At 54.2% G+C, this 15,080-nt stretch overlaps 1 protein-coding gene across 1 annotated transcript in view; it reads left to right on the top strand.

The window, feature by feature from the left end:
- Positions 1–15,080, top strand: part of HADHA (hydroxyacyl-CoA dehydrogenase trifunctional multienzyme complex subunit alpha) — a 30,619-nt gene that overhangs the window by 12,146 nt on the left and 3,393 nt on the right. The window contains exons 8-18 of the mRNA XM_053937408.1: positions 3,108–3,230; positions 3,863–3,981; positions 4,815–4,871; positions 7,480–7,589; positions 7,838–7,972; positions 9,002–9,173; positions 10,756–10,842; positions 12,330–12,470; positions 13,555–13,623; positions 13,846–14,041; positions 14,396–14,510. Coding sequence (XP_053793383.1) covers positions 3,108–3,230; positions 3,863–3,981; positions 4,815–4,871; positions 7,480–7,589; positions 7,838–7,972; positions 9,002–9,173; positions 10,756–10,842; positions 12,330–12,470; positions 13,555–13,623; positions 13,846–14,041; positions 14,396–14,510 — 1,324 coding nt within the window. The remainder of the gene's footprint in view (positions 1–3,107; positions 3,231–3,862; positions 3,982–4,814; positions 4,872–7,479; positions 7,590–7,837; positions 7,973–9,001; positions 9,174–10,755; positions 10,843–12,329; positions 12,471–13,554; positions 13,624–13,845; positions 14,042–14,395; positions 14,511–15,080) is intronic.

The raw sequence follows: 15,080 nt of genomic DNA on the forward strand, positions 1-15,080 counted from the left end.
GCACCCTGTGCCAGGGCCTGCCCACCCTGACAGGGAACAATTCCTAATTCCCAATCTCCCATCCAGCCCTGCCCTCTGGCAGTGGGAGCCATTCCCTGGCTCCTGTCCCTCCATCCCTTGTCCCCATCCCTCTCCAGCTCTCCTGGAGCCCCTCCAGGTGCTGTGAGGTTGGAGCTGGATCACCCCAGAGCTTTCTCTTCTCCAGGCTGAACAATCCCAATTCTCCCAGCCCTTCTTAGAGCAGAGCTGCTCCATCCCTCTGATCACCTTGGTGCTCCCTCTGGGCTCTCTCCAGCAGCTCCAGGTCCTTGTGCTGCTGGCCCAGGGCTGGGGCAGCTCTACAGGTGAGGTCTCACCTGAGCACAGAGGTCACAGGGGCAGAATCCCCCCTTTCCTGCTGCCCACACTGGGGTGATCAGCCCAGGATACCCTGATATCCTTAGCTTATCTTTAGCTGTATTCATTCCTCTAAAACAGATCCGTGGTTCTCAGGCTGGAGTTAAAATTGCCTGGATAAACTTTCCCACTTGATACTTGCTTAGAAGTGAATTGTTTTTTAAGAGCTAGCAAATGTGGCTGTTTATAGCCACAGTTAGCCCAGTTTGCTGAAAGGAAACGTGAGCTTTCTGAGGAGCTGCTGGGAATCCTGGCTCAGCCCAGAGAAGCACGTAGGAGGAACACAGAAATACAAATTACATGCAAACATTGGATGTGTTCCTTGTTATCCAAACAGCAGCCAGCGCCAGGAGGGCTCCTGTTCACTCTGTGGCTGGGGAAAGCAGCTCTACCTGGGGTGATGCTTTAACTGATGACAGAAAGCTTGGAAGGAGACAGACACCATCAATCAGGAGGCAATTCCAGGGCATGCAATCAGTTCTCCTTCAGCAGGGAGCTCTGCAGCACTCCCTGGATCCAATTCTGGCATGTGCCATTTATAAAATAAAACAGATGGGAGTGCACAGCTCAGAGCTCCTGGGTTAGGACACAGCAAAACACTGGGAATTAACTGCAGGTAAAGCAAACCCACATAGGTGGGGTCAGCCACTCGGTGGGAATGGTTCTCACAGCTCAGAGTTTGAAAAAGCAATTTTCTTCAGCTGGAGTATCAGAATCCAGCTCTTGTTAGTGTATCAAAGCTACTGGGTATCAGGGATTGACATCTTGTAGCACATTGAGTTATAAAGCTGAAGGTCTCAGCCTGGAATGGTGAAAAGAGAATTTGGAAGATGGTGAAATCTGAGTTCTGAACTCCCAAATACTCTTGGGTTTCCAGTGAATTCTCTAAAACCCCCTGGGCATTGCTGAAATGTAGATTATGCAGCAGCTCTGAGTCTGCTGCCTGTAAAATCAACTGTGCTTTGTTTGGCCTGTTTTTTCCTTGGACTGGTTCTGACATTCTGCCAGGGCAGGAGGGAAACTTCCACAGGGAGCTTCCCTGAGCTGTCAGAGTGTTTGTGCTGCTTTATCTCCTTCTTGCTGAGAGGCTCCCTGAGCAGGGAGCAGCTCCTGGGGTCTGCTAGGTGAAAACCCTCAAGTTGTTACACAGAGAGGTGAAACAAAGGGGCCACAGAGATGCTGCAAGGGCTGGAGCTCCTCTGCTCTGGAGCCAGGCTGGGAGAGCTGGGGCTGCTCACCTGGAGAGGAGAAGGATCCAGGCAGAGCTCAGAGCCCCTTGCAGGGCCTGAAGGGGCTCCAGGAGAGCTGCAGAGGGACTGGGGACAAGGCCTGGAGGGACAGGAGCCAGGGAATGGCTCCCAGTGCCAGAGGGCAGGGCTGGATGGGAGATTGGGAATTGGGAATTGTTCCCTGGCAGGGTGGGCAGGCCCTGGCACAGGGTGCCCAGAGCAGCTGTGGCTGCCCCTGGATCCCTGGCAGTGCCCAAGGCCAGGTTGGACATTGGGGCTGGGAGCAAACTGGGACAGTGGGAGGTGTCCCATGGCAGGGGGAGGATTATATGACATTTATCATCCCCTTCCCAGCAAACAATTCTGAGTTTCTGGGATTAAAACCTTACAGCTGAGGACCTCAGCCTTTTGTGGAGGAGGAGAATAGTGGGAGATGAAGCAGGAGGGAATTTCTGATTTTGGATTGTACCTGTCTCCTCTGTCTGAGTGTCTGTGGGGTGTTCCCTTAGCTCTGAGGGTGCTAAGGAGCATGAAGGTGAATAGCCCTGCCCAGCTGCAGGGTTGTAATCTCCCCAGGTTTATTCAATCTAAAGTTGCACTTTTAGCTCCAGGATCTACTTGGTGACCCTGTGCAGCTTCACCAGGCACTGCTCTGTCATTAATGACTCAGAGTTTGCCTCTGGCAGCATCTCACAGCTGTCTGGTCAGCCCTGTGCCGTGTCCTCCTGTCCTGATGATACAATTGTCTGGAAATGAGGATTCCTGTGCTTGGAAATTGTGCAACCCACCCTCAGAGGCTGCTAAAACTGGTTTTGTGGTGGCTTGCTTCACTGTGGGACAGCTTTAAGTTGGGCCAGGTGTTGCAGTAGCTAAAGCAAGTGAGAGGTTTCCTGCACTGAGTTCAAAGGTTGGGGTTGGTTGGACATTGGCTCCAGTACAGGGATTTCCAGGGATTCAGCACTCCCAGAATGCTGGCTGTGTGTTTAACAGCTCAGTGTTGGCTCAGCGTGGTGGTTCCACAGAGGAGAGGAGAGCTGTGGCACGAGGGAGGGGAGACAGAGCACCTCAGCTCCCTCAGGATTCTGGGTGCCTGCAGTTATGTCAAGTGGAAGATTTGAGGAATAAAGGGCACAGGTGGCAAAAAGGTGGTCAGGAGCTGAAGACACCTGGAGAGAGGTTGTGGAACCTCTGTCCTTGGAGGTGTCCAGAAGGTCCCTGAGCAGCCTGATCTGATTGCAGAGTTGGATGTAGTTTGGCCCTACTCCCACGGGGAGCTGGCACTCCAGCATTTCTGCACAATGCCCTCTGTTTAAATCCCATGGGGCCTCCATATGTGAGCATTCCCACTGTTGGTCATAACCCAGAAAAGCCAAACGGGAACGGGGACTGGAGTGGGAGCAGTTCAAAGGCCCATCACATTGTGTCTGCTCCTGGATTCCCTGCATCAGGGATAACTTGTGCTGTGTTCTCTGCTCTCCCCAGGGCCAGGAGTGAAGACTCCTGAAGCAAGAACAATCGAGTACCTGGAGGAGGTGGCCATTGGCTTTGCCAGGGGACTGGCCAACAAGACCGTGTCTGCCAAGAGATCCAGAGGGCTCGTGCAGAGTAAGTCAGCATGGAAAAAACCCAAGGGACAGCAGTGAGTGTAATCCAGCTTGGCTTCTCCAGGATGTGTTCGTGCCCCTACTTAATTCCATTTCAAAAGTTATTTCACGTTGGAATCATCTCTTGAGTGATGTGGGGTGGTAGAGAAAACATTGCCCTGCAGATCTGGGCTTTGGCAGAGCTGGACGTGGTGGCTCCTGAGGTTGCTGGAAGGGAGGCAGGCCCTAAGGAGTGAGAGGGAGCAGGTGCCTCCAGGGACTGTCCATCTGCAAAGTTTTGGTGGCAAGTTCTGTCCCAAGCTCGTGAACTCAAGTGGGAAGAGGTACACGGGACTGCTCCGTGCTGATCCTCGACAGCACAGCCCAGGAATGGGGACATCTGTGGGAATTCTGCTTCCTGGGGCTCAGTGTGTCACCAGTTGTGTTAGGAGGACACTTCAGCCCTCAATGAGACTTGTCCATGGAATAATCCATGGAAAACCTCTGAGCAGCCCCTGCTGCCTGTGCCTGGGTTTCAGGTGCACATTTCTAGTGCAGATATTCACATTTTGTGTTCCCTTACCTCTGCAGTCCACCCTGGCAGGCTGGCTGTGCACAGCACTGTGCTGACCCCTGTTCTGTCCCACCTTGCAGGGCTAACAGACTATGCCATGGCTCTTCCCTTCGTCAGGCAGCAGGTTTACAAGACAGTGGAGAGCAAAGTTCAAAAGCAAACCAAAGGGCTCTACCCTGCTCCTCTGAAGATCATCGAGGTAACACCCCTGCGAGGTGGGATGGGCTGCAGGGCAGGTGGATCTGTGGGAAAACGTTTGGGACAGGCAGAGGGAATGTGATCCTTCCTCTGAGTCAGGCCAGCATCCTGATCCTCACAGAGATCAGTCCTGAGGAGTGCTGGCTCTGGGGTAGAATTCAGAATCACTGCCCAAAATATGATCACCAGTTCATGGGTACTGGTACCAGTGAGGGGTAGAGCAGGAATCCCAGCTGAGGGAAGGCTTAGCTGGAATATTTTGTCCATGAGACTTTCCCAGGTTTCCTCTACAGTCTCTGAAGAGTTCAGGAGACCTGTTTGATGCCATAAAAATAGAAATGGCTATAATTTTCACAGCATTAATTACATATTAGTATGCATAAAGTATTAACTGTAATACTTTAGGTTTTTAACTTTATAATTAATACTTTATTACATAAAGTATTAATTGTATTAGTCCCCTCTGTTACACAGACATCCTGTTACACTCTGTGAATGAATCCTTACTGCAAAATGACTTTTCACTACTGAAGTTGCTGCCCAGACTCCTCTAAAACCTGTGAAGGATTTGGAGAGCAGTGACATTACAGGAGCACAGTTCCTAAAACCACAGGGAATGGCTAAAAATGAGCCTGGTGGTTAACTCCTCACCTGTCCTGTGCTAGAAGGACAGGGTGACACAGCTCTGCTAAGAGCAGCAGGGACAGGACTCAGGGAGTCTGAAATGTGCCTTGAATGGTGGGGAGGGGTCACTGGAGACAGCAGGAAATCCTGTTAAATTGTGTGTTTGCAGCATGACTGAACTGTGGCGTGTCTTTACTGCTTTTGGATTAGGTCGTAAAAACTGGTCTGGATCAGGGGAATGATGCTGGATACCTCATTGAAGCCCAGGTAAGGAGAGGAGATCCTGGCAGGGATCAGGTCCTGCTGTGATGCCTTAAGGAGCTGGAACAGAGGCTAGACAGAGTTAAGAGGAATAAAGTGGATATTTACTGAAATGCCTTCACAGGCCACACCCTGGCAGTACCTGGATGGCTTCAAGATGAAAGCAAAAGAGGGCTTGGCCAGGATATCTCACATTTTTATAAGTTTTAGTCCGTTTGCATATAGGAGTTAACTGTCCAATTAATAGCTTCAAATGATGAAGTTTCATCCTCCTTGCTTGCTTGCCTGCCCTCTTCCCACATTGTTTATGCTTTGGGCCTGAAGTTTGAAGAGATTGTCCTTGAGTCTCCAGCTAGAATAGGATTGTTTTGTCTTCACCACCCTGTGAAAAGATCCCAGTGGCACTTTATATAAAGCTAAAAGCTGCACACCAAAACAGAACAGAAAAACTTAAAACCCAAGGTGTCAGGGGTCTGGGTTTACCCCACCAAGGGTTCATCACAGCCTGCTGCTTATCCCATCCCATCCCACCCCCTGCCATGGGCAGGACACCTTTCCCTACCCCAGGCTGCTCCAAGCCCCATCCAACCTGGCTTTGGGCACTTGCAGGGATGGGGAGCCTCAACACAAAGCACTCACAGGCAGGGCCACTGTGGGTGGGTGATGCTGCTCCTCCTGGATGAGCAGAGCTGAGGTTCCACACCCCCCTCTAGGAGCTGGCTGTAGATGTTTCATCTCCCACTCATCTGACCATGCTGGCACGTGGGCTTCATGTCCTAAACACCGTCCAGACCTGCCTGAGCTTTGCTGGCACACAGGAAAAACTGGAATAGAGTTTAATTGAGGGTGTAGGACAGACTGTGGTGGGCAGGTCCAGGGCTGGAGCAGGCAACTGTCCACTCCAGAAGCTTGTGTGAGACCCATTTATCCCACACACTCAGAAAGTCTTTGTTTTCCTCAACCATCCTCATCCCTCCGTTTCTCTGCCATAATAAACAACCTATCCCTAATTATTTTTTCCTCACCGGTCCTGGTTTTGCCACACTTGTGCTCAAATTTGTTATTTCTGGTGCCACAGAGGCAATTCTGGCTGTGCACAGACTCACAGGTGGGGTTAGCTGGGCACTGCAGGATTGAATCCCCAGCAGCCCCACATTTCCATGTGATTATCTCTGTATCTGGGTCATCCCCAAGGTCACTGCCCCTTAAATGCTGGTGAAGGCCATCCATCTCCCACTTCCCTGATGTGCTTTGTAACTCCTTTTGTTCCCTTCTGGTGCCAAGGCCTGGTCTGAGCTGTAGCTGTCACCTCAGCAGCACCCTCCTGGCTGTGCCCCATCCCTGCTGCTTGTGCATTCCACCCACGTTTGGTCTGGTGCTGAATAAAAGCCTTGGGATACTCTGTTCCTTACAGCAAAGAATGAATGGGGTTTTTTTTTCCCCAGAACAGCAGCAGGATGGAGATCTTCCCAGAACCCCTGAAGAATAATAAGTGTCAGTGTTGTGGCTTTTTTTACTGCCTCCCTCTCTCCCCCAGGACAGGAGTTTGCAGATTCTCTTCTAGGCTTTGTTTTGGGTATTTTAACTGGCAGGGCAGTGGTGAAGGAAGGTGCAGCCTGCTCCAAACCTCATTCCCTGCTTTTCCTTGGCAGACTTGGCTCTGACAACCTTTGTTTTTTTGTGTGTGCTTATGCTTTGTGTTCCTCAGAACTTTTGTGGTGAGTGCTGGGAGGTTTTGCAGGCCTGAGATTTTGTTGCCTCTGAAAACAGGATCAGGCTGCTGCTGTCAGAGAGAACTGACCTGTTTGTAAGGATTTTTGAGAAAGCCTGAGGACAGGGTGCTTCCACCTGGATCTGTGGGGACAGTGGCCCCAATTAATGTGGGATGCATGTGGGGGAGGAAGGGTCTCATGTCAGGGAAGTCCAGTCCTGTCACTGAGGAACTGGAATCATCAAAACCCAGAATGATTTGTGTGGGAAGGGACCTTAAAGCCCATCCAGTTCCACCCCCTGCCATGGGCAGGGACACCTTCCACTATCCCAGGTGGCTCCAAGTCCCATCCAGCCTGGCCTTGGGCACTTCCAGGGATCCAGGGGCAGCCACAGCTGCTCTGGGCACCCTGTGCCAGGGCCTGCCCACCCTCACAGGGAACAATTCCCAATTCCCAATCTCCCATCCAGCCCTGCCCTCTGGCACTGGGAGCCATTCCCTGGCTCCTGTCCCTCCATTCCTTGTCCCCATCCCTCTGCAGCTCTCCTGGAGCCCCTTCAGGCCCTGCAAGGGGCTCTGAGCTCTGCCTGGATCCTTCTCCTCTCCAGGTGAGCAGCCCCAGCTCTCCCAGCCTGGCTCCAGCCCTGGAGCAGCTCCGTGGTCTCCTCTGGGCTCTCTCCAGCAGCTCCAGGTCCTTGTGCTGTTGGGGAGGAGGAGGTGGTGCAGGGTGGGCTGTGCTGAGCCCAGAAGGTGCCTCTCCTCAGAGGTGACCTGGGCCCTTGTCCCTTTTCTATCCAGGTTGCTCACCTGTGCCTGTCTCCCCCCTTGCCATGTTTTTGTCTGCTGGCACTGAGAGAGCTGTTTAATGCCAACACCTCTGCTTCCCTCTTCCCTTTCTTCCAGAGCTTTGGCCAACTTGCAGTGACCAAGGAATCCAAGGCACTGATGGGGCTCTACCACGGGCAGGTGCACTGCAAGAAGAACAAGTTTGGGACACCTCAGAAAGATGTCAAGTAAGTGGCAGTGTGGGATGCCTGAAGGAGCAGTTGGAGGACCTCTGAGAGGCTCCTGAGTGGGCTGGAGAGCTGTGATGAGAGCAGAGGTATCCAGCCTCCAGAGGCTGACCCACTGCAGTTTGGAGTGCTGCGTGGCCTCACTCAAGTGGTGCCTGGGTGGATGACAGGAGCCGTGTGAGTCTGCCAGCAGTGATGGGAGTCCACCATGTCCATGTTGAATGCGTGCCCTTGGTCCTTCCCTGCAGGACTCTGGCTGTGCTGGGAGCAGGGCTCATGGGAGCCGGGATCGCCCAGGTTTCCGTGGATAAGGGCATCAAGACCATCCTGAAGGACACGACACAGAAGGGTCTGGACAGAGGCCAGCAGCAGGTCTACAAGGGGTATGTGAGTTCAGGAGGTTTGCTCTGGTGGCACTGGGGTGGCTTTAGTCACTGACACTGCTGCTCTGCTGGAGGAATCACAGAATCACAGAATAATGAGGTTGGAAGAGACCTCTAAGATCATCGAGTCCAACCTATGCCTTAACACCTCAACTCGACTATAGCACCAAGTGCCATGTCCAGTCCTTTTTAAACACATCCAGAGATGGTGACTCCACCACCTCCCTGGGAAGACAATTCCAGTGCTTTATTATTCTTTCAGTGAAATTTTTTTTTCCTAATATCCAACCTGTACCTTCCCTGACACAGCTTGAGGCTGTGTCCCCTTGTTCTGTCAGTGCTGCCCGGCGGAAGAGACCGACCCCACCTGTCTGCACCTCCCTTCAGGGAGTTGTAGAGAACAATAAGGTCACCTCTAAGCCTCCTTTTCTCCAGGCTAAACAACCCCAGCTCCTTCAAACGTTCCTCATAGGGCTTGTGTTCCAAGCCCCTCTCCAGCCTCATTGCCCTCCTCTGGACACGCTCAAGCATCTCAATATCCTTCCTGAACTGAGGGGCCCAGAACTGGAGCCACTGGATGTCACAGAAAAGCTTTATTTTAATGTTGTCCCCTGCAGTGTGCTGGGCCTGCTGTGAGGTAGGCCCAACCTTAGCTCCTTAGGTAGGCAGAGACCTAAGAGTCAGCAGTAACTTCTAGAGCTAAGGAAAGAGTGATTCTGGCTGCCTAAAGGCCCATGGCAGGGGAGGCATTCCAGGATTTTCTTCCTGGGTCTCTTTCCCTGTTCTCCTGGCTCTGCAGTAATAGTACTCAGCTGTGTGGCATCAGGAATGTCAGTGACTGACCTTCAGCTGAGCTGTGGGAGCAAGACTCTCCTGTTCCCACGTGGAAGGAGGGGTCAGAACACAGAGTGACAGTCCTGCAGGGTTGGAGATGGAGATTTGGGGGGAGACAGGAGGGATTCCCGTGGCGCACCTCCAGCAGCCTGGCTGGTTCACTCAGGAGCTGTGACAGAGCTTGTCCCTCCCTAGGCTGAACAGCAAGGTGAAGAAGAAGAGCCTGACATCATTTGAGAGGGACTCCATCCTCAGCAACCTGATGGGCCAGCTGGACTACAAGGGCTTTGAGAAGGCAGACATGGTCATCGAGGCCGTGTTCGAGGACATCAACGTCAAGCACAAAGTGCTGAAGGAGGTGGAGGCTGTGAGTATCAGTCCTGAGCAGCCCCTGGCTGGTGGAGGGTCCTGGGCTGTGCTGCTGGGTTTGTGCCCTCCCCTTTGTGCTGCACTTGGGTTCTGGGTACAAATCAGTTACACCAGGACATGGATGAGCATCCAGGGCAGCCTTTCTGTTCAATTAAGGAATTGGTAGCTGAATGGGACAAAAAAAATTGCTCCAAAAAAAGCTTCCATTTGTCTGAGGACATTGATGTGACAGTGATGTCCTCTGGTATCTGCACACCTTGCAGTCCTTCACCTGCTGTCCCTCTGTTCTATTCAAGGGCACACTGGGGGAAAGGGGTGTTCCCTGCAGTGTCTCCCGTGGCTGCAGAGGCCTCCCAGAAACATGGGAGCTCTGGGGCTGATATTGCAGACCTGGGGAGAGTTCAGGGCAAGTCAGAGCTGGCTGACTTGAACTGCTGCTTTCCAATTAGTTTCTAATGAGCAAACCCAGTTTGCCTCGTTAGCCAGAGTTCCCTGATCTCCCAGGGCTCTGCACGGATCTGACTGCAGGTCCTGTGTGCTGACACAGCCCCTTGTCCCCTCCCAGGTGATCCCTGCTCACTGTGTCTCATTCCCTCCCAGGTTATCCCTACTCACTGTGTCATGTCCCTTGTCCCCTCCCAGGTGATCCCTGCTCACTGTCTCTTGTCCCTTGTCCCCTCCCAGGTGATCCCTGCTCACTGTCTCTTGTCCCTTGTCCCTTCCCAGGTGATCCCTGCTCACTGTCTCTTGTCCCTTATCCCCCAAGGTGATCCCTGCTCACTGTCTCTTGTCCCTTGTCCCCTCCCAGGTGATCCCTGCTCACTGTCTCTTGTCCCTTGTCCCCTCCCAGGTGATCCCTGCTCACTGTCTCTTGTCCCTTGTCCCCCCAGGTGATCCCTGCTCACTGTCTCTTGTCCCTTGTCCCCTCCCAGGTGATCCCTGCTCACTGTCTCCTGTCCCTTGTCCCCTCCCAGGTGATCCCTGCTCACTGTATCTTGTCCCTTGTCCCCTCCCAGGTGATCCCTGCTCACTGTCTCTTGTCCCTTGTCCCCTCCCAGGTGATCCCTGCTCACTGTCTCCTGTCCCTTGTCCCCTCAGGTGATCCCTGCTCACTGTCTCCTGTCCCTTGTCCCCTCAGGTGATCCCTGCTCACTGTCTCCTGTCCCTTGTCCCCTCCCAGGTGATCCCTGCTCACTGTCTCCTGTCCCTTGTCCCCTCCCAGGTGATCCCTGCTCACTGTCTCTTGTCCCTTGTCCCCTCCCAGGTGATCCCTGCTCACTGTCTCTTGCCCCCTCCCAGGTGATCCCTGCTCACTGTCCCTTGTCCCCCCAGGTGATCCCTGCTCACTGTCTCCTGTCCCTTGTCCCCCCAGGTGATCCCTGCTCACTGTCTCCTGTCCCTTGTCCCCCCAGGTGATCCCTGCTCACTGTCTCTTGTCCCTTGTCCCCTCCCAGGTGATCCCTGCTCACTGTCTCTTGTCCCTTGTCCCCTCCCAGGTGATCCCTGCTCACTGTCTCTTGTCCCTTGTCCCCTCCCAGGTGATCCCTGCTCACTGTCTCCTGTCCCTTGTCCCCTCCCAGGTGATCCCTGCTCACTGTATCTTCGCCAGTAACACCTCTGCCCTCCCCATCAGCCAGATCGCTGCTGTCAGCAAGAGGCCCGAGAAGGTGAGTCCCCAGGGCCACGTGCCCTGCACAGAGCTGTCCATGGCAAGGTGACTTTGCTTTAGAGACCTTCTGCTCCCTCCTCAGGACATGGCACAGCTCATCCTCTGCTCCCAGTGCAAGCTTTGAGCAAAGAGCTCATGATCTGGGGGCAGGTGGGAAGGAGGGGAAGGTGGATTCATTTATGATCAGGGGACACGGGGGAAGGAGGAGAAGGTGGATTCACCCCAAGGGTGATGTTGGTGGGGCAGGTCAGCACACATCAGAAAGTGCTGGGGGCAGAGAAGCTGTGGAAGGTTGGAGCCAAGTGGGGCTTGGGCTCTGCTCCCAGGGAACAGGGACAGGATGAGAAGAAATGGCCTCAAGCTGTTCCAGGGCAGGTTCAGCTTGGATATCAGGAGGAATTTCTTCCTCCTGGAGGAAAGAAAGAGTAGTCAGGCACTGGAAGGGGCTGCTCAGGGAGGTTTGGAGTCCCCATCCCTGAAGGTGTCCAGGGAATTCCTGGATGTGGCACTCAGTGCTCTGGGCTGGGGACAAGGTGGGGATTGGGCACAGCTTGGACTTGATGATCCTCCTCCATCTGAGCAGGAGCACTGATTCCTCCAGCCCTGAGGCAGCAGGAGACTGCCCTGCCAGGGGTACCTGTGGTGCCTGTGAGTGTGAGGTGACCTGCTGGAGGTTCCTGTCACCCTGCTGAGCCTCTTCCTCATTTGCTGTGGGACCTCTCTTGCATCCAAATTGCCAACTGAGCCTCATTTGTTCATCCTTGCAAATAACATCCTCCTGCTGTTTAAATTGCCTGTGCAATGGCTCTTAGGGGGAAACTCATAGGAAGTCAGTTAACTAATTAGCGCGTTTTCTTTAATTACGTGCAGCCTGCAAATCAGCAAGGTGCCTCTGACTTACACAGGGCTTGGTGCCAAGTGTGGCTGCCAGGAGGCATGAAGGTGACACGCTGATGGGCATGGTCACATTCACACAGCGAGGCACACAGCCGAATAATCTGCACTTAAACGCTGTTCCCGGGGGAAGGCTGCACTTCCCTCTGTAATGAGTTCCTGGATAGAAGCCTCCTCATCCTTCAATTCCCTTCCTCACCAAAGACATTCACAGGCAGCACGCAGGGACTCCCTGAGTGCTGCTCCAGTCTGAGCCCCACAGACACAGCAGCTGCGTGGGGCTGCCCTGCCAGCTCAGGTGCCCCTCCAGGTCACACCATTTCCCTGGGGGTGAGCTCAGGGAATCCCAGGCAGTTTTGGCTGCCAGACTATAAAGTGGTCCTGTAAAAATTGTACCTTAATCCCTGAAGGCAGGAGCTCCTGGGCATGTGCCGTGCCCTTGGGAAAGCCAAGGAGAGAAGGGAATTGGAGAGCACTCCTGTCATAGAGGGGGTACAGAGTGTGCTCAGGGCCTTCCCCCTGCACTCAGCCTGCCCAGCTGATTCCTCTGGGAGCCAGAATCCATCTGAACCCAGCTCTTCTGTCTGCCAGGTGATTGGGATGCACTACTTCTCCCCTGTTGACAAGATGCAGCTGCTGGAAATCATCACCACAGACAAAACCTCCCAGGACACAGCTGCTTCTGCTGTTGCTGTTGGCCTCAAACAGGGCAAAGTGGTCATCGTGGTGAAGGTGAGGGGATACTGCACGTTACTGGGGCTGGGTAATAAGTAAAAGGGTTTGTGCACTGAGGGGAGGGTGAAACATGTCTGTGGACACATTGGCTACCCCTTTGAGAAGTGAAAAGGGAGGTCAGAAAGGGGCAAGTGCCCAGGTGATCCTCACATGTCCCCTCAGAGCAGGCATGGAAAGCCACCAGGCACACGTGCAGGGCCAGCACGAGGAGCTGGCACTCCTGCCCCACACAGCTTCCAGGGCATCCCAGACAGAGCAGTCTGCACAGGACTGGCACCACCTCAGCTCCCTGGCAGGCTGCAAGGACAGAGGGTCAGTGAGCAGAAACCCTCCTCTGCCTGGCTTAAATCTTGAGGGAGAGGGGCTGGGATGCATGGGAAAATGGATTTAGATTGGATATTAGGGAGAAATTCTTCCCTGTGAGGGTGGGGAGGCCCTGGCACAGGTTGTCCAGAGGATCCATGACTGCCCCATTCCTGGAATTGTCCAAGGCCAGGTTGGACAGGGCTTGGAGCAACCTGGGACAGAGGAAGGTGTCCCTGTCTTTTTCCTGATTCCTGAGGTTGCCAGAATGCTGAGCACATCTCTCCTGCAGTGCTGGGAAAACTGGTTTGTCAGAAAGTGCTCTGGGCATCTCCAAACACCAGTGGGGACACAGTGCTGCTTCCCTGAGCCTCATCCCCACCTCAGCTGCCTCCCTGAAGGGCAGTTTGCAGCTCATCTGTTGCTTCCTGACTTCGTGGGGAGCAGCAGAGGTGGAAGAACTGGCTGATGCTGGTTTCCCTTGTGCTGAGCACCCTTTCCCTCACCAACCTGTTGGGCTTGGTGAAGCAGCAGCCTGCTCTGGACCTGCAGGCACTAGTTCAAATAAAAACACTGGGATAGGAGCTTCCAGGGAGTAAGTTCATGGAAGCCTGCAAACACTGCTGAGCTCTACAGGGGGAAAAAACCCCCAAAGCTATTCTAGCAGTCAGTGCCACAGTGTAGGAGATGGGGTTTGGGGTGTCTGAATTGCAGCCTGCGCTGTGAACCACGGTTCTGGTGCTGCCAAGAACTCACCTGCTGCACTGCTTTTCCCCAGGATGGGCCTGGATTCTACACCACCAGGTGCCTGGGGCCGATGCTGTCCGAGGTGGTCCGAGTTCTCCAGGTGAGCATCCCCCAAATAGTCATGGAAATTGCTTCTGCTTTGGCCAGGGCTGGGGTGGGGTCAGCCTGGCTGTGGGCAGAAGAGGATGTGGTTCACCACCCCTGGGTCTTGTGGCTGTCCCCAGCCTGCTTTTGGCTCCTGTTTGCAGTCAGTTAATTGGGCTGGGCTCTCTGCCCCACCTCATCCCGAGATCCCATGGCTTCCCCCTCCCCTATCCTGCAGGAGGGCATTGATCCAAAGAAAGTGGATGCCATCTCCACGGCCTTCGGCTTCCCGGTGGGAGCGGCCACGCTGATTGACGAGGTGGGCGTGGACGTGGCCACACACGTGGCCGAGGACCTGGGCAAGGCCTTTGGCCAGCGCTTCGGAGGGGGCAGCATCGACCTCTTCAAGCTCATGGTGCAGAAAGGCTTCTTAGGTGAGCTGCTAAAGTGTTCTCATCTAAAGGGTGTCCCCTCTGCTCCGGGGAAAGTACCAACATCCATCAGGCAGCAGCAGTGGGAGAACAGCCCTGGGAATGGGGCAGGAATCCCTCCCAGAATTAGTGGTGCTGTTGTGGTCCTTTGGACGTAGAGAAAGGGCCTGGCACAGTGGCAGCATCTTGCCAAGGTGGAGCTGGGTCCCTTCTCTGTGCCCCTGCTGAGGCAGCAGATCTGTGCTCTGAGGTGCAGAGTGCTGGGAGCAGGAACAGCAGGCACAAAACAAGATCCAGGGTGTCAGGAGGAAACGGGACACGTGGCAGGAGCTGACTCGTCTGCCTTGGTCCCTGCAGGTCGCAAGGCAGGGAAAGGTTTCTACGTGTACCAGGAGGGAGTGAAGAACAGGAGCGTGAATTCCGGCATGGATGAGATCTTGGAAAAGTTCAGGGTGCCAGCAAATCCTGACGTGTGAGTACCTGTGTGTGAGGGAAGGCTGGGGCTGGCTCCTGCCCTGCCCAGCTCCTTGTGCTCTGAGCAGCAGCACGAGCTGCATCTGGTGGCACTGAGGGACACGGTGCTCCAGGGCTGGAGCTCCTCTGCTCTGGTGCCAGGCTGGGAGAGCTGGAGGTGTCCAGCCTGGAGAGGAGAAGGATCCAGGCAGAGCTCAGAGCCCCTTGCAGGGCCTGGAGGGGCTCCAGGAGAGCTGCAGAGGGATTTGGAATAGGAGATGGAGGGACAGGACCCAGGGAATGGCTCCCAGTGCTAGAGGGCAGGGATGGATGGGATATTGGGAATTAGGAATTGTTCCCTGTCAGGGTGGGCAGGCCCTGGCACAGGGTGCCCAGAGCAGCTGTGGCTGCCCCTGGAAGATCCCTGGGACTTGGAGCAGCCTGAGGTAGTGGAAGGTGTCCCTGTCCATGGCAGGGGTGGCACTGGCTGGGCTTTAAGGTCCCTTCCAGCCCAAACCATTCTGTGATTCCATGATGTTGCTGAACACAGAGCCTGATCAAGCCCTTACTTTTATTCCAAATCCATCTG

Source organism: Vidua chalybeata, chromosome 3 (genome assembly GCF_026979565.1).
Source record: "Vidua chalybeata isolate OUT-0048 chromosome 3, bVidCha1 merged haplotype, whole genome shotgun sequence".
Lineage (NCBI taxonomy): Eukaryota > Metazoa > Chordata > Aves > Passeriformes > Viduidae > Vidua > Vidua chalybeata.